Source organism: Panthera tigris, chromosome D3 (assembly GCF_018350195.1).
Source record: "Panthera tigris isolate Pti1 chromosome D3, P.tigris_Pti1_mat1.1, whole genome shotgun sequence".
NCBI lineage: Eukaryota > Metazoa > Chordata > Mammalia > Carnivora > Felidae > Panthera > Panthera tigris.
This window is the reverse complement of record NC_056671.1, coordinates 22,536,119-22,559,331: the sequence shown is the minus strand read 5'-3', so window position 1 is coordinate 22,559,331 and position 23,213 is coordinate 22,536,119. Positions and strand designations below refer to the sequence as shown.

General features: G+C 42.4%; 1 protein-coding gene across 4 annotated transcripts in view; it reads left to right on the top strand.

Moving 5' to 3' along the window:
• The window catches only part of OSBP2 (oxysterol binding protein 2), a 191,257-nt gene that overhangs the window by 26,046 nt on the left and 141,998 nt on the right, over positions 1–23,213 (top strand). For 3 of the 4 annotated variants that reach the window (XM_015537686.2, XM_042961992.1, XM_042961993.1), the window contains exon 2: positions 21,168–21,376. In XM_015537686.2, the coding sequence (XP_015393172.2) occupies positions 21,168–21,376 (209 nt within the window). Of the gene's footprint in view, positions 1–11,537; positions 11,555–21,167; positions 21,377–23,213 lie in introns of those variants that run through there. The other variant, XM_042961994.1, reaches the window with a different exon arrangement.

The following is a 23,213-nucleotide window of genomic DNA, read 5'->3' as shown; positions in this document are numbered from 1 at the left end:
CAGCTTCCTGAGAATTTGATGGGGAGCTGATTAAAAGAAGTTGGAAGAGATATGAAATATCAAAGATGATCTGGGCATGGCATGGAAATGTCTATTGACTTAGTGGCTTAGAGATCAGAGTCCAGGCAGCTGGAGCTGGGGCTGGTTTTGCTGAGCCACAGATGGGCTAATGGTGTGTTCCTGTTCCCAGTTTGGGGAGACTTGCAAGCAGGCTGAGTGTGGGAGGGTACCACCTTTTGCTACATTGTTCACATGCTGTGACAAGAAAGACACCTTCCTTGGGGCACCTGGGTGGCTCAGTCGGTTAAGCGTCCGACTTCAGCTCAGGTCATGATCTCACGGCTGGTGAGTTTGAGCCCTGCTGTGCTGACAGCTCAGAGCCTGGATCCTGCTTCGGATTCTGTAACTCCCTCTCTCTCTCTGCCCCTCCCCTGCTCATGCTCTGTCTCTCTCTGTCTCTAAATAAATAAATAAATAAATAAATAAATAAACAGACAAACAAACAAACAAACATAAAAAAAGACATTTTCCTTGAATTTTCCATTTTTAGAAAATGAAATTATTTTGCCAGATGCAGGCACAGAAGTAATTTCCTTCTGAGTCCTGCAGTTCTAAGTTTGAATTTATTTTGCCTGCCAGTTTACTGAGTCATTGCCTTCAGGAGATGTGATTAGGGCATTCTTAACCCCTGAGCAGATTTCCATAGTGTTTTCTCTGTCACTTGCATTTACCTGAGTGCCTCACAATGTGCCCTGCCTTTGCAACCTTTTAGACATTAATGACTTCGGGCTGAAGCCCTCCTGCCTCCCTTCCCCTGTCAGCCCTAGATTGTACTTGGTGGCAATATGCCACTCATGTGCATGTACAGCTGTTTGAAGGCAGGACCAGTAGATCATGTGTTGTCTGCTTCCTCCCAGAAAGAATCAGTTTTTAGAAACTGTTAGCCAGACACACATTGTACGGGCATGTCATTGGTGCCTAGGAAGCTGGTGAGCAAGGTTCTCCAGGTCCCTGCATGGTGTGGCAGTGGAAGAATCTTTGGTAGGAAAGGAACTTAAAAGTCATCCAATCTAACCATCTCTCTGTTCATTGACTTCTTCCTATGGCATATCTGCCCCATCAGCACCAGCCTCTGAGCAAACCTCTGTGGTGACAGAGAACAGACCTATCTCCCAAGACAAGCTGGTATTCCTTAGATAACTTGGACTGTTAGAAAGTTCTCCCTCTGTTGAGCTGAGATGGGTTTCCAGGCAACATCCATGCTCAATGGAATGTTTCTCTGTCCCACAGGGATGGACTTATCCATTCCATGAAGCATATTCTTCATCCTCAGAGATGCTGGCTCTGTGTTCCTGTGTATTCTTTCTTGCTGCATAACAAATCATCCTAAAATTTAATGCTTAAAACAACAATTAACATTATCTCACAGTTTCTGTGGGTCTAGAATTCCTGAGTGGGCGGTTAGTTGGGGTGATTCTGGCTTGGGATGTCTCATGAGAGCTGCACTCACTTGAAGGCTTGACTGGGGCTGGAGGCTCCACTTTCAAGATGGCTCACTCATGTGCCTTGCAAAGTGATGCTGGCCTCGGTGCCTCTCTCTTTGGACCTCTCCAAAGAGCTATTTGAGTGTCCTCACAGCATGGCAGCTGGCTTTTTCCAGAGAGAGTGATCCAAGAGAGAGCAAGCAGAAATCACAATTTTTAAAGCCTTTTTGACCTTTTTGACTATGTAATTTCCACAGTACCCTGTTAGTTACACAATCGTCCCTGCCAATGTGGGAGAAAGTCTCCAAACCTCTGTGGCCCCCACTTTTGTGATCTATAAACAGCCCAACTTGACTGTTCAAAACAAACCATGAGGAAGTACTTGGTAAACTCTTTCATAAGTGAAAGAGATGTTTTGAATGTAAGGATTTTGCTAGTAGTAAATGCTTAACTAGTGAAAACCTCCTGTTTAACCTCACACTCCTGTTTAACATGTACAATCAAGGAAAGCAGGGCTAGATTTGCCAGAGGATGGAGAAGACATATTTGAGGGCTCTTTTGGGTGTAGCCATGCTGTGTACTATCCTTCTGGAGTTCAGAAACGTGTTCGTAGGAAGACCCCTCTCTGCTGACAGGGCCCTTCCCTCATTCAGTCCAAATGGTGGAGGAGAGACAGAAGGTCATTCACTCTTGTTGGATTCTCTGGGGGCCCAGGAGAGCCACCACCCCATGGAGGCCTGGACCTGTGCTGTTTTTTTCAATGGTCTGAACCTACTACCTGGCCTGCCACACTGACTGAATGAAACAGTGAACATGACAAGTGGGGGTGAGAGTTGTTTTAAACACAGTCTCTGTTTGGGAAATCTGTGGCTGCCTGTGGTGTGAGACCTTCAGTTTTGCAGGCTGCTGTCATGTTTTGATTGGAGTTTAGCTGCCATTTCTGCTGGCAGCTCAGTGGGAGTCACTTTCACATAAGATTATTCCATCTAATATTAATATCAGTGTTCATAATACTGGAGGCCATGAAAGGAAGGAATAGAATTCCTGAATAAATTATGTGTCTCACCATCAGATCTGTAAGTTTATATTGTAATCTGTGCATTTAAATTTGTAATTGGTTTTGGTGTGTTAAAATTCAATCTAAGTGTTTCCTTAATTGACTTCTAATTTGTAGTGTTCTAGTCTTTTGCTTAGCTTGCTAGCTGATTTTCTTTTTTAGAACCTTCTTTGTTTAGGTAGTATTTGGTAGGGGGATATGTTTAGTGTTGCTGAAATTTTAAGCTAACAGATCACTTGTAAAAGGAAGAATCTAGGTTGCTAGAACATTCTGTAGATTGTGGCTGCAGCTACAGAGATTGTGCGATGATTTAAAAAAACAAATCTGTTCAACTATCCTGAATTGTTCTGTACCCATGACTAGGTCTTGAAATAGATCCATCCCTTTGCCCTGGGGACCTGTCATCTTTTGTCTCCTCCTGAGACACTCAGTGCACAGCCTCATTCCTGTGCCAGGCTCACTGGGACTCAAGAGGTCCCCTTCATCATTAAAGTAGTTCAGCCCAGGGGTGCCTGGCTGCCTCAGTTGGTGGAGCATATGACTGATCTCAGGGCTGTGAGTTCAAGCCCCATGTTGGGTGTAGAGTTTACTTAAAAATAAATAAATAGGGATGCCCGGGTGGCTCAGTCAGTTAAGCATCTGACTTGATCTTGGCTCAGGTCATGATCTCATGGGTTCATGAGTTCAAGCCCTGCATTGGGCTATGCACTGTCAGCCTAGAGCCTGCTTGGGATTCTCTTTCTCCCTCTCTGTCCCTCCCCTGCACATGCTCTCTCTCCTCTTTCTCAGAATAAATAAGTAAACTTTAAAAATAAGTAAGTAATTAAATAAATTAAAAAAAATCCTTTAAAAAAACAGTTCAGCACTGCTGTTGGTTGCCATTACACACGGGGAAGAATTTAAAATTTTTTTAATCTTTATTTATTTTTGAGAGAGAGAGAGAGACAGAGTGAGAGTAGGGGAGGAACAGAGAGAGAGGGAGATGCAGAATCCGAAGCAGGCTCCAGGCTCCGAGCTGTCAGCACAGAGCCTGACGTGGGGCTTTAACTCACAACTGCGAGATCATGACGTGAGCCAAAGTCGGACACTTAACCGACTGGGCCACCCAGGCGCCCCGACACAGGGAAGAATTTAAAATGCAATGGATCGCTTTTTTTTTTTTAACTAAAAAAATTTTTTTAATGTTTATTTTTAAGAGAGAGAGAGAGAGCTAGAGAGAGAGAAAGAGAGAGAAAGAGAGCATGAGCAGAAGAAGGGCAGTGAGAGAGAGGGAGACACAGAATCCAAACCAGGCTCCAGGCTCTGAGCTGTCAGTACAGAGCCTGACACAGGACTCGAACTCACGAACTGTGAGATCATGACCTGAGCTGAAGTTGGATGCTTAACCGACTGAGCCACCCAGGCACCCAATGCAATGGATTTCAAATGGATTTTATTTTTTACTATGGGGAATTTCAAACACATACAAGTAGAGATGTTGGTATGATGAGCCCCGTGTCCCCATCACTCAATGTGAGCAAGTCTTACTTTTGGATCAGTCTATGGTCTCCCCACCCTCACTTAATTTGAAGCAGATCCAAGATACCTTTAATCCAATTTTAATGACTAAGTTTAAAAATGATTTAAGTTAAAAATGATTTAAATTAAAAATAACTTTAATAAGGGGTCCCATGTTGGGTGTAGAATTTGCTTAAAAATAAATAAAGAGGGGCGCCTGGGTGGCTCAGTTGGTTAAGTATCCAACTCTTGATCTTGGCTCAGGTCATGATCTCACAGGTTTGTGAGTTCAAACATTGGCCTCTCTGCTGTCAGCACAGACAGAGCCTGCTTCTGATCTTCTTTCCCCCCTCCCTTTCTGTCCCTCCCCAAAGCGTGTGCATTCTCTCTATCAAAAATAAATAAATAAACATTAAAAATAATTTTAATAATAAATATTTGCAAATATTTCAGTTTCTCTATAGAGATAGCAGGTTTTTAAAAAAAACGTAATCAAAATGGCATTAACAAGCCCAAAAGTTTAACAATGATTCCTTAATGTTATCAAATATTCAGTCAATATTAAAATTTCCCCATTGACTTAAAAACATTTTTTACAGTTTCTAGAAATCAGGATCCAAATAAGGTCCATTTATTGCAATTGTTGATATTTCTCACCAGATTTTTTAAATAAATTTTTTGTTTTGAAAAAATTTCAAACTTAGCAGGAAGTTTCAAGAATAGCACAGAGAACTCCTATGTACTCATCCCTGAGAACCCCCAATTGTTGCTATACTCCATTTACCTTATCATTTTCTATGTTATATTTATATATAATATTTCTTAAGCATTTAAAAGTAAGTTCCAGACATGATACCTGTTATCACTTAATACTTCAGTGTGTATTCCTTAATATAAGGGCATTCTCCTATACTCACAGTGTAAACGCTGATACAATGCTACCATCTAATCCATGGACCCCATCCAGATTTTGCCATTTGTCCCAATAATGTCCTTTGTGGTACAAGAGCCAGTCCAGGATCATCGATTGCATTTGGTTGTCTTGTCTTGTCACTTGAGTTTCAGTGTGGAATAGTTCCTCCATTTTTTCTTGTCTTTCATGACATGAACATTTTTGATAAATATATGCCAGTTACCTTGTAGAATGTGCCTCAATTTGGAATTGCCCAGTGTTCCCTTATGTTTAGATTTAGGGCCTGCGTTTGTTTTGGAACACCACAGGATACACTACTGTGTCCTTCACAGTGCACCATATCAAGAGGCACATGATGTTGATTGTCCTACTACTAGTGATGTAACTTTTATCATTTGGTTAGGATGGTGTTTGCCAGATTTCTCTACTGTAAAGCTAACTTATAATTATTGATTAATAAGTAATTAATCAGAACTAAGAACTAATTAATTAGAATTAATAAATAATTGGAATTATAAACAATTAGAATCAATAAGTAATTTATTAGAATTAAATTATAGTGTAGTTAATTGGGATGATTAGTTAGAATGAAATGAGAATATAATTGATATAATAATGTGTAATTAATTAGAATTAAATTAAAATGTATTTTTAAAAGATGTATTATATTTTTAGAGAGAGAGAGAGCATGTGAGCAGGGAGAGGCACAGAGGGGGAGAGAGAGTGAATCTTAAACAGATTCCATGCCCAGCATGGAGCCTGACATGGGGCTCAATCCCATGACCGTGGGATCATGACCTGAGCCAAAATCAAGAGTCAGAAGTTCAGCTGACTGAGCTACCCAGGCACCCCAGAATTAGAATGTATTTTTATGGGGAGACACTTTGAAGCTAGGTAAAACCCTGTTCTTTAACACATCCCCTGGTTTTTAGTACACTTTGGTTATTCTTGGCCAAATCAAATAAGTTATCATTTTGATGGTTGCCAGTTGGTGGTTTTTCTTATAACCATTCTTTGCATATTTATTAGAAGGTGTTGTACTATAAAGAGGAGCTTTTTATTTATTTGTCTGCTCATCTGTTTTTATCAATATGACCTCATGGATTTCTGTCTCATCCAGTGAGTTATTATCAGTAACTCTCATTTATACTGATACTCAAATTGTCCCAGCTTTGGATAGGAGGAGTCTTTTGCTCCTGTGTCCTTTTGACATTTCCTATCACTCTGGACATTTCCTTACTTTTGGCACAACAAAATGTCCCTGGTTTATCTTGTACTGGACTGTGTGTTTTTCTAATGAGCCCTGGTTCCTTTTAGTAGAAAGTGGTATCTAGAAGCCAAATTCTGAGTGCTGGGTGTGCTTATTGTCATTGGGACATCACTACTTCTAGGCTTTCTATGTGGATAGAGACAGTTTTTTTCCTCATGTTCCCCTTCCATATTTCCAACTTCAGAATCTAACAATAAGAGCTCTGGCTCCCACTATCCTTAATATATTTACTTATTTTCTCAGTTTCCTATATAAAACTACTCTTCCAGCCATGCTGAACAAATCTCCTCTGTTCCTCCACACCCAGTCATATTGGATGAATTTTCTTGACCTTGGTATTGCTGATATTGCTGGTTATACCAGCCAAACCTCTCTGCCTTAGGGCCTGGCTGCCCTGATGCTCATGGCTGAGCACAGCCTGGGAAAGGAGAAGGAGTTCCCCAGTCTCTTTGATTTATAGGTTCTCCCCATCTCTTTATTTTTCTCTTGCAATTTATTGGTTGAAAAAAAATAGGTCATTTGTTCTGTAGTTTCCCACAGACTGGATTTTGCTGATTTCATCTCCATAATGCTGTTTATGATACCCTTCTATCTCCTTTATTTACTGTAAACTGATGAATAGAAATGCAGAGTAAGTTTCAATTATATTGGCAAAATGATTCATAGATATATTAAAAGGGGACACGTGTTGTCTAGTTCTTCCCTCTCTTTCTCACACACACACATACATACACACATACACACCAGCAGTCATTGAGGACAAATTCCTAGACCCATTAGTTCAGTACAGGTTGCAAAATGATAATATTCTATCATTCCTTTTGTAGTTATTAGTGAAAATAATTCTATAAAGAGAAACTTCCCCTCATCTAACCATTTGGTTACCCAATAGTTTAGTTACTATGGAAACAGTAGGAAAAATGCACCATGATTTCCTTTATTCACCAGTTATCAGACAAATGAGTTGGACCTCTAGCATCTCTCCAGGGTCACTAATGACTTATTTTTTAAGCATCATTATGAACTTCTTGACTTGGTGCCTTTTGGTGTATTGCAGTTGTTATTCTTGTTCTAATCTTTGAGATATGATTCATATACCATGAATTTAAAGTCTACAACTTAATAATTTTTAATATATTCACCAATATGTGCAACTATCATAGTCAAGTTTTGAACATTTTCATTACCTCCCAAAGAAACCCCATACCATTTAGCTATCACTCCCTTACCCATCTCTCCACCCCTGAATCTCCCCCCAGTCCTAAGCAACCACTCATATACTTTCTGTCTCTATGTATTTCCCTTTTGTGGACTTTTATACAGATGGAATCGTACAATGCATGGACTTTTGTGACTGGCTTCTTTCACTTAGCACTATGTTCAAGGTTCATCCAAGCTGTAGCATATATCAGTTCTTTGTTCCTTTTTATAGCTAAATAATATTCCATTGTGTGAATATAATTTCACGGTATAACATACCATTTTTTGTGTCCATTCATCTACTGATGGATATCTGGGTTATTTCCACCATTTATGTGTAATGCTATTATAAAAGTTTGTGTACAGGTTTTTGTGTGGACGTATGTTTTCATTTCTCTTTGTTATATTTCTCTTGGAAGTGCTGGATCATATGGTAACTATATTTAATAATTCTAAAGTGTTTTTGAGTATATATCTTTGGATAACTTTTTTAGTGGTTCCTCCACACATTATATATATATATATATATATATATATATATATATATATATATAATTATATTTTATTTTATATTTAATATATATAAATAATATATATAAATAATATATAAATAATATATAAATAAATATATTTAATATAAATATATTATATATATATATATATATATAATGTATCACATCTGTTGATGTCATTTAATTAGTTTCAATGAAGTATAGAAACTTTACTTCCCTGTAAGTTCCTTTACCTTCCCCTATTAATAGGATAGTGTAGTCTTACATTTTCCTCTATATATATGTAGAATCACATCATACAGTGTTTTAATTTTTGCTTTAGCCATCAAACATAGTTTAAAAACTCAAGAGAAGAAATATCTATTGTCTTAATCCATATTTTTGTTTATCATGTTCTTTTTTCCTCTTTGATGTTCTAAGATTCCTTCTTTTATCATTTCCTTTATTTCTAGAGAATCTTTCTCTTGCCATTCTTTTAGGGTAGGTCTGCTGGTCTAGAAGAATGTTTGTTTTCCTTCATCTGAGAATCACCTTACCTTTCCATCATTCTTGGAGGATATTTTCACTGGAGTCTGAGTTGACAGTTCTTTACTTTCAGCCCTTGAAAAATGTTGTGGCACTTTACTCTAGCTCAGGAAGAGCTGGTAAGTCTTATTCAGGAGCAAGAAATTTGTCCTGAAGAAAGAGGATATTAGGGCCTCCTGGGTGGCTCAGTTGGTTGAGTGTCTTACTCCTGATTTCAGCTCAGTTCATGATCTCAGCATTTTGGAATCAAGCTCTACATGGGGCTCCGTGCTGGGTGTGGATATGGAGCCTGCTTAGCATTCTCTCTCTCCCTCTATCACTCTCTCTAAAAAAAAAAAAAAAAAAAAGCACACACACACACAAAAAAAAGAAGGAGGAGGAGGAAGAGGAGAAGGAGGAGGAGGAGGAGAAGCAGCAGCAGCAGCAGCAGCAGCAGGAGGAGGAGGTGGAGGAGGAAAGAAAAGAAAAGAAAAGAAAAGGAAAGAAAAGAAAAGAAAAAAGAAAAGAAAAGAAAAGAAAGAGGAGATTAGTTGAAGGTTTAAAGCAGCATATTGACAGACTCAGACTGAAGTTTTAGAAAAATGTAGCACGAGTGGACTTTCAGGGGCAAGGCAGAGGCTGATGGAGGAGCTGTGGGTATGTCCTGGTGAGAGATGACCATGGCCCAGTGCAGGGCTGAGAGGGACAGCTTCGGTGAAGGGGGTGGATTTGAGAGAGATTGAGGAGGCATGCTGGAGAGGACTTGGAATTCTGCTTGGTGAAGTCCAGGGGTCAGGCTTTTGCCTGACCAACATCACACTTTAAAAGTGCAGTAACTTGGGAAAATATTGTGGTTTGTTGTTATTGCATTGGCAGCAAAAGTGGCATGTTTATCCATTTTCTACCTGATGAGACATTTTAGTCTAAATTTGAGATGTAAAGTATTTGCTTAATATTCTGTGACAGGATTTTCACTTAATATTCTTAGGAACCACCTTATATGTGGCTAGTACATGGTATTCTAACATTTTGGTGGAACCACAAAAAGGGTCTAGTGGTTTTTCAGTGAGTGATGTTCAAGGGTAGGGTGTTACCCTACTGTTCTACCTTAAGAATGTGAGTTTGACAGGACTTTGGGTGGTTCCAGGACTGGGTCATCTCCCTGGGTTTATTCCTTTACTTGTGTAACACTCCTGTATTAATTCACTCAGCTTGCCCACCATCCCTGAGCTCTCACCACGTGTTAGCTCTGACCTGGGCAGGGACAGGATAGGTCACAAGTGTGTTCTCACTTGCAAGTGGCAAATAGAAACAATGACCAGGTAAAGCAAAACATTTTTCTGGATGGATACCCCAGTATTCTGCATGGACAGAGCCCTGTGCTGGTGGCAGAGAAACTCAGTTCCAGCCTGGATTTATTGGTTTACAGTTAAAAATTTTTTTTTAAGTTTGTTTATTTATTTTGAGAGAGAGAGCAAGCAAACAGGGGAGGGACAGAGAGAGAGGGAGAGAGAATCCCAAGCAGGCTCCACTCTGTCAGCAAAGAGCCTGGTGTGGGGCATGAACTCACATACTGTGAGATCATGACCTGAGCTGAAACCAAGAGGCAGATGCTTAACTGACTGAGCCACCCAGGTACCCCTTATTGTTTACCAGTTTTATGGACAGGGAAACATGAGTCACCTTTTCCTGGCCTCCTCCCCTTTCTTGGCTATAAAATGAGGCTAATTCCCTCCTGCGGGGGCCTGCCATTTAGAATATACTTGATAAATATTTGCTAAACAAATCAATGTCTGCTTTGCCTACTTTATGTGTTCTTGCGAGGATTGAAGGAATCCTGTTTTCTAGCCTCCCATGGAAAGTGAGGTACTACCTAGATGTAAGTTGTATTGATAAGTGTACTGGCCTTTGTTGTTTTTTTTTTTAACGTTTTATTTATTTTTGAGACAGAGAGAGACAGAGCATGAACGGGGGAGGGGCAGAGAGAGAGGGAGACACAGAATCGGAAGCAGGCTCCAGGCTCTGAGCCATCAGCCCAGAGCCCGACGCGGGGCTCGAACTCACGGACCGCGAGATCGTGACCTGAGCTGAAGTCAGACGCTTAACCGACTGAGCCACCCAGGCGCCCCTGTACTGGCCTTTGTAAATCACCATCTGTCATCCTCCATTTGTGTAAACATGCAGCAATGTGAATTTCAGATACGGGAGAATGGCTCCCAAGTCTCCTTTTTTATTGAAAAAAAATTACATTGGAAATGTCCTTCCTGTAGAATTTGCAGCAGCATTTTTTGAGCATTTCTCGAGGGAAGCTCTAAATGGAAAAGAATGAGGCCAGAAGCAAAGTGAAACGGTGTCAGGTCTCATGGTGACAATCTCATCTGCACAGTAAATGCTTCTGTTTGGCCACTTCTGACAGTTGCCATACTGAGCATTTTCTGGATGGCACCATTTAACCAGCTTTGATGACTTTTTTTCTTAATGTTTACCTGATGAGGGGCTTGATCCCATGAACCATGAGATTATGACCTGAGGTAAAATCAAGAGTTGGGTACTTAACCAACTGAGCCACCCAGGTGCCCCTAACCAGCTTTGATGACTTTTAAGAGTAGAAATGAAGCCTGGGGACAAGTCCATGCACCCGTCTGGGTAAGAGACAGGGCTGCAGGTGAATGGGTGAGACTGGCTTGGTCCCCTTTGGAACCTGCAATGAGCTGCCCACTTAGCCAAGCTTCAGCCTCAGCCTCTGCCTCTGGAACAAGGAGGTCATTCCTGCCTTTCCTATCACATCTTAAGTGGCTACTCCATGTGAGACACCTCTAAGGTAAGTCCTCAGGATGTGGTAGTTAGAATGAATAAGCTGAGCTTTGTTACTTAGATCTGGAAGGATCCTAACAGCATCCCCATGACCTGAGAGATAACCGAAATCTGTTTCTCCTGCATGTGTCTTTTGTACAACCTTCTTCACTGTCTTCTCTGCCTTCTGACATCCCTTCTGGGGCCGCTGTCCACCTGTCCTAGCAGAACAACAGAAACCCAGCTCTGGATATTTTAAGGAAAAAAAAAAGATGTATTTACTGGAAGGATCTTCAGGAACTCACAGACAGGATTCCTGGAAAGGTAGGAGGACAGAGGTCTCAGAGGGGGGAAGGTGAGAACAAGAAGGCTAGTAGCCAGGTCTATGACCAAAATCATGTCACAAAACTATCCTGGAGAGGACTTTGCCACCTGGGCACTGGATGTTGATGCTCCCTAGGCTTTGCTACTTCTGCTGCCCTAGAGAACCAGTTGTTGCTGCCTCCACTGCCAGGAAAGGATTCCCTGCATCTCTGTTCTTTTTAAATGCCATTTTAATGAGGTTTGATATGCATAGAGACAAGTGGTAAATATATATACAGCTCAGGAGATGTTCCCCAAATGAACACATTAGATAGCCGTTGACCCTGCTAAAGAAATAAAACATGACCAGCTCCCCCCACCCCCAGGAGCCTCCCCTTGTCTCCCCTCCACTCATTGCTCCTCAAGGGTAACTGCTACCTTGACTTCTCACCCCAGAGCTTAGGTTTGCCTGTAACTGTGCTTTGTCTAAGTAGACTCACACAATACGTTTTCTTTGTGTCTGACTTCTGCTCAACATTATATTTGAGGTTCTTCCAGGTCGTTTGTGTGGTTCTTATGGATTTATTCTCATTTCTGTATAATACTCTACCAATTGGATAAGCCATGAATTGGATAAGCCACCATTTGCTTATCGATTCTAGTATGGATGGACATGTGGGTTGTTGCAGTTTGGGGCTTTTAAGAAGAATGCTGCAGACACTCCAGCACATGTCTTTGGTAACCACATGCATATATCCCTAAAGGGGAGGTCCATAGGAGTGGAATTGCTAGATCATGGTGCACATGTATGTTTACTAATTACTGATGAGGTTGAGCCCTTTTTCATATGTTCATTAGTTATTCAGAGATCCTCTTTTGTGAAGTATCTGTTCAAATCCTTTGCCTATTTTTATTTTTATTTAATGTTTATTTATTTTTGAGAGAGAGGGAGAATACAAGCAGGGGAGGGGCAGAGAGGGGGAGACACAGAATCCAAAGCAGGCTCCAGGCTCTGAGCTGTCAGCCCAGAGCTCGACGTGGGGCTTGAACCCATGAACTGCGAGATCATGACCTGAGCCAAAGTCAGATGCTTAACTGACTGAGCCACCCAGGTGCCCCTCTTTTGCCTATTTTTAAATTGGGTTGTTGGCTATACATTTTGCATCTCTGGATCCAGATTTTAAAATCTTTGCAAATGCATGGGATGAGCCTATGGGTGCCTTGGTAGCTAGAGATCCCAAACAGCACACATCAAACCTTATTTGCAGTCTTGGATATTCATTCTGAGATGTTGTAGCCTCTGGGAAGGTGCCTTGGCCAGGACTCAGCTGCACATACCAGAAATGAGTCTGGCTAGTGTTAGCTGAAAGGCTATGCTGCCATGGGTGAGGTAGCTTCCTAGTTGCTGGGAGGGCTGGAAAAGCAGCTGGAAGCTGAAAGTCAGGAATATTGAGGGTCCCCAGACTCTCACTAGCTCTGCTGGTAGGCGGCTGCTGCTGCAGGGAGCCACGGAATCAGGAAGCCGATGGCAACAAAATCCTGCTCCCTCTGTCACAGTTCCTGCCACCACAATGAATAACTTTTCTCCTGCTCAGTTCCATCCTAACTTGCTTCTGCAGTTAATACGTGTCATGTCATTGATGGAACCTGAATCCTTGGAATCTTTGCTGCGGGTCATTTTGGGTGCTCCAACCTCAATGGTATAGGAAAAGGGGAAAGCTCTGAGCTGCGATGGGTGGTTTGGGGGCAGGGCTGTTCTAGGGAAAAAAGAGCCATATGGGTGCTGTGGTGACTGAGTGTTCTCAGTGGAGATTGGGGGTGGGGGTTGAAATGCAGTCCCATGATCGATATGTAGACATAAACCAGCTCAGCTGTATGGGAACTTCCAAAGGGCCCTTCCTGCACTCATCTGTTCAGCCATCATGTTTAGTGTCCTAGGGATGCAGTAATAAAACACCATAAACTGGGTGGCTAAAGACAGCAGAAATTTACTGCCTCACATTTCCAGAGGCTAGAAATCTAAAATCAAAGGGCTAGCAGCACTGTACTCTCTCTGAAGGCTGTAGGGGAGGTTCTCTTCCAGGCCTGGCTAGCTTCTGATGTTTGCCGGTAATCCTTGGTGCTCCTTGGCTTGTAGATGCATCATTCCCATCTCTACTGCCCTCTGTGCCTCTGTCTCTCTCTCTTCTTCTTATAAGGACACCAGTCATACTGGATTAGGGCCCACCCTAATGACCTCATCTTAACTTGATTATATCTTCAAAGACCATATTTCCTAATAAGGTCATATTTGCAGGTACTAGGGGTTAGGACTTCACAATATCTTCCTGGGGGGCACAGTTTAACTCAATACTCATCGTCAAGCCTGGCCATGTGTAGACCCTCTCCTTTGGCTGTCCTAGATCCCTGGGCTTTCCCAGAGCCACATGCCTCCACATCGCTGCTCTGGGTTGGCCTGGTCCTCCTCCTAGCCTTTGCCTGGGCAGAGTCCCCTCATTGTTTGAAATTCTGCTCCAGTGTATGTACCTCCTTGATCCATCTGGAAAGGAAAGTGTCATTCTGTCTCCTGAGCTCCCACCACTGGCGACTTATCCTTCCATTTTGAGTTTGTTTTTAAAGCAAACTGTTTATTAACAATGGCTACGTATGTAGCATACAACATACTGTATGTGTGTAACATACATGCAGAAAAGTAGGTAAATTATAAGGACACAACTCAATGAATTTTCATAAAGTAAATGCTCCTTTTACTTTGAGTTTATTTTCCCCTGCCTATTAAATAGCAGTTTACCATTTACAGGTCTGTCTCTTTCACAAGATGGAATGTTCTTTGAGGCCCGAAAATGTGTTTCATTTATCTTTATATTTACCCTCTCTCCAGTTTCTAGCACAATTCCTTTATATAGTAGCCCATAGGAAGTACTTGCTGAATTTGGATTTGGAAGATTAGAGTGGAATTTGCCGGGTGAATCAGACTCAGCTTGAGCTAGCAATTGAATGAAAGTCACACACAAGGATAAGTGCTTTGCTCCAAATTAGTAGATTTTGTCTTTCTGTGTGTCTGGATTCAAATTTGTTGCTTATCAATTTTCTTCCTGCCTATGGACAATTTTTATGAAGGTCCTCTAGACAACAGAGCCAAGGCAAGGATAAAAGGGCTGACACTCTGTTTGAGAGATGCGGTCCCAAGGTGGTGAGGCAGAAACAGGAAGTGGAAGGATGGATGTCCCATCACAGTGAGCTGCAGAGAGACACAGCAGGTCTGGCACATGGACTTCTCCAGAAGATATGCAAGGAGAAAACACACCTCTGAGAAGTCTGCAGAAGGAAGAATGGAGGTGGAATTTATCTGCCCCCTTTGCTTCCACCTCCTGTCTCCCACTGTGGCATTTCATGAAAGTCCAGAAGCGGAAGGACAATTGGGCAAGGCTGAGGTACCGACCGAGAGAGACAGAGAAGGAGGTGGTCGAGGGAATCTGAGAAGGTGCACAAGGTTTGTGTCCAATATGCTTCACACCTTGCGCTACTCAGGTCCTCTTGTGCCCTCCCATGGTGTCAGCTTTCCTACTACGATGTGGGGACATCCATTCTCTTGAGAGAATGAAGACATCTTTACCCCTTCCTTGGAGGTGCAAGTCCAATCAATGACAGAGTCCCCTTCCTGGTGGCTAACTGAGGTTGCCCGGAAAACTGAAGTAAGAAGGCTATGAAACAAGTTCATTTGCTGCTGCTATGTCTGGTCCCAATGCTGTAATTGATATTCATCATCTTCCTCCCCCCCCCCCCCCCCCATTCTAGATCCTCTTCATTCTCTGCTAGCACTTTGGCTGGTCTGTGACATTTGTCCTGAGGGGTTTGAGTTCCTTGTTGCCTTGCCCATTAATAACCATTACCAGACATAAAAGTATTAAGAGAGTCTCTGGGGGAATCCCTTCAGCTCTATTCCAGACATTCCTCTCCCATCCCCATATGTACCACTAACCTAAATCTTCATGGAAGTTGGTATTAGCGACCCAGTAGTATTGTCACTCCCTTCTTGGTCTGTTGGTCACTGTCAGGAGGAGCAGAAAGTGGCCAGGGGGTAGCATCAGCTTCCGATTTAATGGAAGCCTTATTGTGTTGTGTTTCCCCTTTCCCTGGAAGTAGAACCTCTAACCCAGCTTAGCCCAGCTGATGAGAAGCATAGACTCTGCTAGGGGTCACTATGTGTAACAGTGAACAGGGCCACTCCTGGACCCATCTTCTGTAATTATACAGGTCATCCAGATATCAGTTGTCAGTTCAGGGCATATACTTCATCCTGGGGGATTGATGCTCAAGCCCATAGACATCTCCCCAGTAGGTGCCCCAGCTGAGCCTTCACTAGGCCATTCCATTCTTCTGTCAGGTTGGCTGCTCCCGAGTGGCAGCAGGGTTCACAGTAAGATAGGCGAACTCCAATCAGGAGTTATTGGTTCACTTCCTTAGTTGAAGTGAGTGACTTAATCTGAGGCTGTGTCCTATGAGAATCCAGGCAGGCATATGAGGATTTGATAACTATGGACTATAGGGCTGCTGGAGGCAACCCTATTACCAGAAAACACATGGATTCCAGTAAGGACAAATTGCTCAGTCTCCCCTCCCCCTGCCCCACCAAGGTGAAAGCGGTTTGATCTAGTTGATGGATGTCTTATTCTTCCCAAAGAGTGGGTTATGCCTTGAAGGTTGTGTCAGTCCCTCCTGCTGACAGGTTGGACACTCAGCGAGACGAGCATTGGTGATGTGGAGGCAGAAAGGTAAAGGTAAGGGAAAGATACAAAATGATGCAATACTTTAATAGGTTGGCTATGACCTCACAGCAGACTGCAAGGGTCATAGGAGCTACTCGTTCTCTGGGCTCATGGACTTCTCCAAAAGGTTTTCAAACATAAAGCATACTTTGGAGAGGTCCACTGAGGGAAGAATGAGGAGTATTTATCTGCCTGCTTCCCATCTATTTCCCACTTCCCACTGGTCATTGTTCAGCCTGTGAGGTGAAAACCTTTCTAAACTAGTGGATTGCAAAAATCTAGCCTCCTGATGGCCACTCAAGAAGCCAGATCCCACACTCTGAGATTCAGCATCCTTCCAAGCTCATAAATGGAGGAGTGTCCCAAGCCACATGGGGTACCAAGAGATAATAAAGGAGGTGGTAAGGGGTCTCTGAGCTGGTGCACAAGGTTTATATCCAATACAGGTGGGTAGTCACTAGCCAAAATGCTACATTAACTATTACAGCTAAGTTAGTGCTTAGGAAGTCCTATATAAACCATTACGGGCTTCCAAGTTCTGATAGCTGATGTCATATTCTTATCTCTGGCAAGGACACTGGCCATCAGAACAGCTGAATATTATTTGGTTGAGAGTCAGTGTGACTCACTTAGAAGAATGTTTGTTATGGTAGCCTCTCTTACAGTTAACTTTACTACAGGTGTTCCATATTTTGTCTCTACTTGTTCTAAATACTTAAAACATTCACTGAATGTAAAGTAATGCCACAAAACATATTCTTTTAAAAACTGGCAGAAGATACTTGATCATGTGTGCTGGATATGAGCTCTCATATAACTGGCAAACCCTATCACATGGCCTGGTTTGTCTTGAGGCACTAAATATGCCTAGGGCTCAATGAGAATAGACGGTTCTGGGTTGTTGCACACCTCCAAAGCTCTCCTTCCAGGGTGGATAGGATAGGAATTGCCACTGCAGCTTGCAGACCCAAGTCCACAGTGTGCCATGAGTGGGACTTTAACCTTTCCACCATCTGGACTGTTGGGTGGCCCTGGAAGGTTGACTCTCATAGGAGAAGTTACCTCAGCCAGAACTTACAATGGGAGAAACAAAAATTTATATACAACATGGGTAGGTGCACCACTCCCAAAAAACAACCTGAATTTTATGATATGACTCTGAATTTTGGACCCTTTTGTGACTTACTTTGAAGGCATTGAAATCTTAAAAACTGAGTAACAGGACAAAAAAATATCACTTTGGCTACTAGTGGAAAATGGATTGACCACAAAACATCTAAACGAAAGAAAAAAGAACAGAGTTAAATTCCAAGACAAGTAAATATATTGGACCTTGATGATTTTAATGGACCTTTAATTCCTAAATTCCTATGTTTTGCTACATAATTTCTTCCAATAATGCAGAAAAATAAAATGAAAAATCAATCTCCCCTCAAATCTTTTAATGAAAAGTAACTCTAGTTACACAGAGTTAAGGTTAAATTTAGATGTGGATGCTGGGTGACTGGTAAAGCTTATCTGCTTATATTTTCATTTTCTGAAATTCCCTGTTACTTTTTCATGTCTACTTGTTCTTGTTTCATTTTTACCAGCTTTGTTTCACAAATTATTTCTCTTTTATTGATATTATTCCTTCATCTTTAGAATATTAAACCTATTTACATTCATTTTTAAAATATTGTTCTGATACATCCATTTTGTCTGAAGTGATTCATCTGCTGAGCATTTGACTTTGTTGGCTTCTTTGTTAGCATTGATTTTCTTCATTGATTTTAAAGTTTGGTTTCCAGTTTGTCTTGAGTGGGGAGTTTCTCTCTCCCTCCCTGACCCTTACCCACAACTTTACTTTTTGTCTAGTGATTTTTAAAAATGTTTTACTTAAGGGGCACCTGGTTGGCTCAGTTCATTAAGCATCTGACTTTGGCTCAAGTCATGATCTTGTGGCTGATGGTTTGAGCCCCAGGTCAGGCTCTGTGCTGACAGCTCAGAGCCTGGGGCCTGCTTCAGAATCTGTGTCTCCTTCTCTCTCCACCCCTCCCCTGCTCATGCTCTGTCTCTCAAAAATGAATAAACCTTACAAAAAATCTTAAGTTTTGTTTATTTATTTATTTATTTATTTATTTATTTATTTATTTAAATGTTTATTTATTTTTGAGAGAGAGTGCAAACTGGGGAAGGTTGGAGAAAGAGGGGAACAGAGGATCTGAAGAGGGCTCCATGTTGACATCAGTGAGCCCAATGTGGGGCTCAAACTCACAAACTGTAAGATCATGGCCTGAGCCAAAGTCAGATGCTCAACTGACTGAGCCACACAGGCAACCCTCTAGTGATTTTCAAAGTTCCTGCACCTCACTCTGGAGAGCCCAGTCCAGAGCTAGGCCTTATAATAGGGACTTAGGGCTTCTGTTCTTCAGTAACATTGGGAACATATCCCACCCACCCTGTCACTGAGCCTGACAGCAAGTGAGTTCAGGTTCTGGCCACCAGACTTCATTTCAGCTATGACTCCGGGAAGAGTGTGATGGCAGCATTAAAATTTTTATTTTTAATTTTGAAATAACTTATACTGTGGTTTGGAGAGTTTCCAGAGTTTTCATGGTGAACATGTGGAGATATGGGGACAGTGGCATGCTCAGAGAGCATGGAAACTCTACACTCTTTTCCTACTTATCTCTTCCATCTGGCTATTCCTGTGTTGTGTACTTTTAAAATAAACTGGTGATCTACAAAGAAGAAAGAGGAGGAGGAGAAGGAGGAGGAGAAGGAAGAAGAAGAAAGAAGAAAGAAAGAAGAAGGAAGAAGGAAGGAAGGAAGGAAGGAAGGAAGGAAGGAAGGAAGGAAGAGAAGGAGGAGGAGAAGGAAAAGGAGGAGGAGGAAGAGGAGGAGGAGGAAGAAGAGGAAGAGGAGGAGGAGTCTTATAGAAAAGTTCAAGTATCCATCATCTAGCTTCCCCTAATGTTAATATCTTATCTCAGCAAAGTACAATTATCAAAACCAGAAAATTAACATGATATGATACTATTAACTAAACCTCCAACTTTATTCATATTTCACAAGTTTTTCTCTAATGTCTTTTTCTATCTTGTAATCCAATCTAGAATCCTACATTGCATTTAGTGAGTTTCTATATCTGTGATCACATCTACTTTTATTAAAGAAGATCTGTCCCTTCTTCCCCATTTATTTATCCCTTCAACTATTTGCTTATATCAGCATGAACTCAGGGGTATTTATTTTAGTTGATGGGTTGTAATCCAATACAATAGCCACTGGATAACTTCCATCCCACTCTGATACCACACAGTGGCCTGGCTTCCATATCCCATCTCATACCAGGTACTTCTATTCCCCGTTTTCCATAGGAATTTCTGTAACTCTTGGCCACCTCTGCTTCTTTCCTAACATTAGGCCTAGGAGGCCCACTGTTTTAATTTTGAGATAAAAGTCTAAATCCTAACATAACCCGCAAGGTATTGCATCTGGCCCCTATGTAATTTTCTAGCTTCACCTTTTTCTCATTCACTCTGTTGTTCTCAATGCTCTTACTACATGGAAACTTTTCTTCTTTTTTGAAACCTGTAAAGTTCACCTTCCCTTATGTTCTTTGCCCTTTCTGTTCCCCCTGCCTAGAATGGTCACCACCTCCCTGCCTTCTTTTTGAGCTGAGCCATAGTGGCCTTTTTGGTTAGTTACTGTATTGTTTAACACCTGAACAGCCTCTAGCCAAAAAGTCCTTGAATCAAAAAGGGCAGGCTTCCAACAGGTATGCTCATCTTTGCCAGTTTTGTTAATTAGAAGTTTTCTTCAAGTAGAACATGTCAGCACCTAGGAGCGGGACTTTTCCTCAAGTATAAACTATGTCATCTTCTCTAAGGAATGTAGCCAAAGCAGGAGGGAATTGGAAAAGGCATAAGCTGTTCACATAAAAGCTGAATGTCTTGTTGAGTGTCAAGTCATTTGACTTTAGAACTGGTAGAAGAATCAAGAAAATAACATGAGGAACAGCCAGCATCAAAGGGCAGCAGAATTTGCCAAATGAGCTTCTGCCACTGGCTGTGTTACATGCTGACCACCAATTGCTCTTCCTTTTCCAATACTCTCTGTGAAAAGAGATTTGGTATGTTGTGATGGTTCCAAATTTCCTTTAAGTATGTGAAGGACTAAGTTAGGTAGATCCAGTCATGATGGTTGGATCTGTTTTTAGACATTGGTCACAGTTGGAAATGGCCTGCACTTCAGTCACTTCCATTTCCCCTTACTTTGGTACCATTAGCTCCATAATCTTATAACCAGCAAAGGTTTTAAGGTCATGTCCGTCATGAGGCAGCACTGTGTTAGTCCCGCCATTGCCTTCTTCCCATTTGTTGTGGGGCCAGAAGAGTGTGGTGGCATCCTTGCTCTGTGGATCTCTGTTCCTAGGTCACTCCTGGCAGGGTGTGCCTCCAAATCCACCCTCTGGGGTTCTGGGTCTCTAATCTCAGTTTCAGTGGTATTTGCCATCCTGCTCCAGCTCTGTGGTTCTGAGACTTAGTGGAAGGAGGCTGGGTTGGAGTTAGTGGTCTATGCTGCCTCACAGGTCTCTAGACAGTCACCCTTCTCCATTTCCTCATGTCTGCAAGGGCTTAACCCACAGCCAGCATGCCCTGCAGTTGGCACTAATGCGGGCCCTCCTCCCTTTGCTATCTCCCCACTGAGCGCCCCTCAGCCAAGCCCCTACCAGTCAATCCCATCAGACATTATCTCCCTGCTCTGACTCCAGGGACTCTCTCAGTTCTAAGGGTCTGAGGTTCTGAGGATTTGCCTTGAGCAGTCTAGAGGTATTGAGTTTGGGAGCCTCACCCCATACCTTCTCTTGCATCCTACAGAAATCAGGGTGAAATGGCCCACACCTGTCGTGGCACCATCAACCTGTCCACCGCGCACTTTGACACGGAGGACTCTTGCAGTATCGTGCTGACCAGTGGGGCAAGGACCTACCACCTCAAGGCCAGCTCGGAGGTAGAGCGGCAGCAGTGGATCACCGCCCTGGAGCTGGCCAAGGCCAAGGCTGTCTGCATGATGAGCAGCCACTCAGGTAGTGAGCACTTGGTGAGCGGGTATACATGCAGTGTCATGGATACAGAGAGAGTGGGACTTGAAAGTGTTTGGGGGTGGTGGTGACCAGGAGACCCAGGCTAGTCCAGACCAACCCTGGAAGGTTGGGATATGTGTTTACCCTTCCCATTCAGCTCTGTGTGTCCTCAGCAATGAGATGCTTAGGTGGTCAAGGTTGGGTGGACAGGTCTTGGGATAGAAATATTTGTGATGAGGAGGGCTGTGTGTATCTTTCTTTGGGCAAGTATGGTTCCTAGATTTTAACAGAACCTTCAGATGCTGCAGTGAGTGAGATCCAGAAGCAGCAGCAGAGGTGGGAGTCCAGGATCATGTACCTGTGCCGTGGGCCAGACTTTTTCCCAGGCCCATTATGGAGATTGAAAGCTATTTAGCCAGAGCTGTTGTCTTTGCTGAGGTGGTAGACAAGCTCAGATATCCTGAGCAAGACATTTAATTGTTTAATACATGCATTTATTTTTTAATATGTCATGTCTTTATGTGATTCATAAACCAGAAGTTTCAAAAGCACATGCAGTGACACCTGCCCTTGACTCTTGTTCCCAGCCAACCACCCTATTATCCCTCCCAGAGGCAACCAGAGCTACCTTGTGTCTTTTACATATTTATTAAAATTGGTACTTATTTTAAAATAAATGCAGTCTTCCACCTTCCTTTCTTTCCACTTAGCAATGTATCTTGGAATTTCTTCCCTATCAGTACATAAAAAGCTTCCTCCTTGTTTTTACAGCAGTATAGTACTTTGTTGTATGGACGTATCATAGTTTATTTAACCCAAAACCTGTTGATGAACATTTAGGTTGTTTATTTTGCTATGACATGCTGCACTGCAATGAGTAATCTTGCATTTTGTTTCACATTTGTAAAAGTATAAAGTATACATTCTAGAAAGTAGGGTTGTTGGGTTAATAGCAGTGTGCCTTTGTAATTCTGAGAGATTGTCAAGCTAACTTCCATAGGGGTTGTAATATCAGATGACTGTAGCAGTGTGTGAGAATGTCTGCCTCCCATAGCCGTGTCCACCCAGAGTGATAGCAAATGTTTCTGATGGGTGAAAACTAGGTCCACACACACTCGGGGAGGAGATATTGGGAAGCTGTAACTCTTCTGAAGTTAAAGCAAAATGGCGTGTGTTTTCTCAGACCTATGTGGGGTTCTTTTAGGAAGGCAGGGCTCCATGTAAGAACAAATCACAGCCTCTCCGCTCCAGGATTATCTCACAGGCTGGTTGGGGAGACATTGAGTCCTATGGAAGGACCTCTAGCACAAAACAGGATGAGAGGGACTGGTAATGTCAGTCACCATGCCCCATACCTGGTCTATTGTATTGGGGTCTCCCCCAGCACTAGCTTCTCAGTGCACATTGGTGGTCGTTTAATATCATTCTGACCTTCTCTTTTGGTCTCACATATTTGGAGCATGGATTCCCCCTTACCCCCGGTGATTTTTCCTTGGGATCATCACTCATGTGACTCTGATGTGTCAACAGTGATGCTGAATTTGACACAGGATCCCCAAGATACCACTCCATTTCTCAGTGAAGGAGGGTTTTGGAGCCATTTCAGGCATGGGCTGTGCTGGGACCCCCAGTAGGACCTGTGCTTTCTGTTTGGAGGTCTATGGAAAGCCACTGTGGTGGATGACATGGTGGGTGGTGTGGCTGGTGGTGTGGATGACATGGCTCAAGACACCCATTGGCTAAGTGTAGGAGCACTGATGGTCATGGAAGAATGAGTTTCCTCTTTCTAGCTTCTCATGAGTAAAATAAAATGAAATAATTAAAATGATTGTTTCATAAA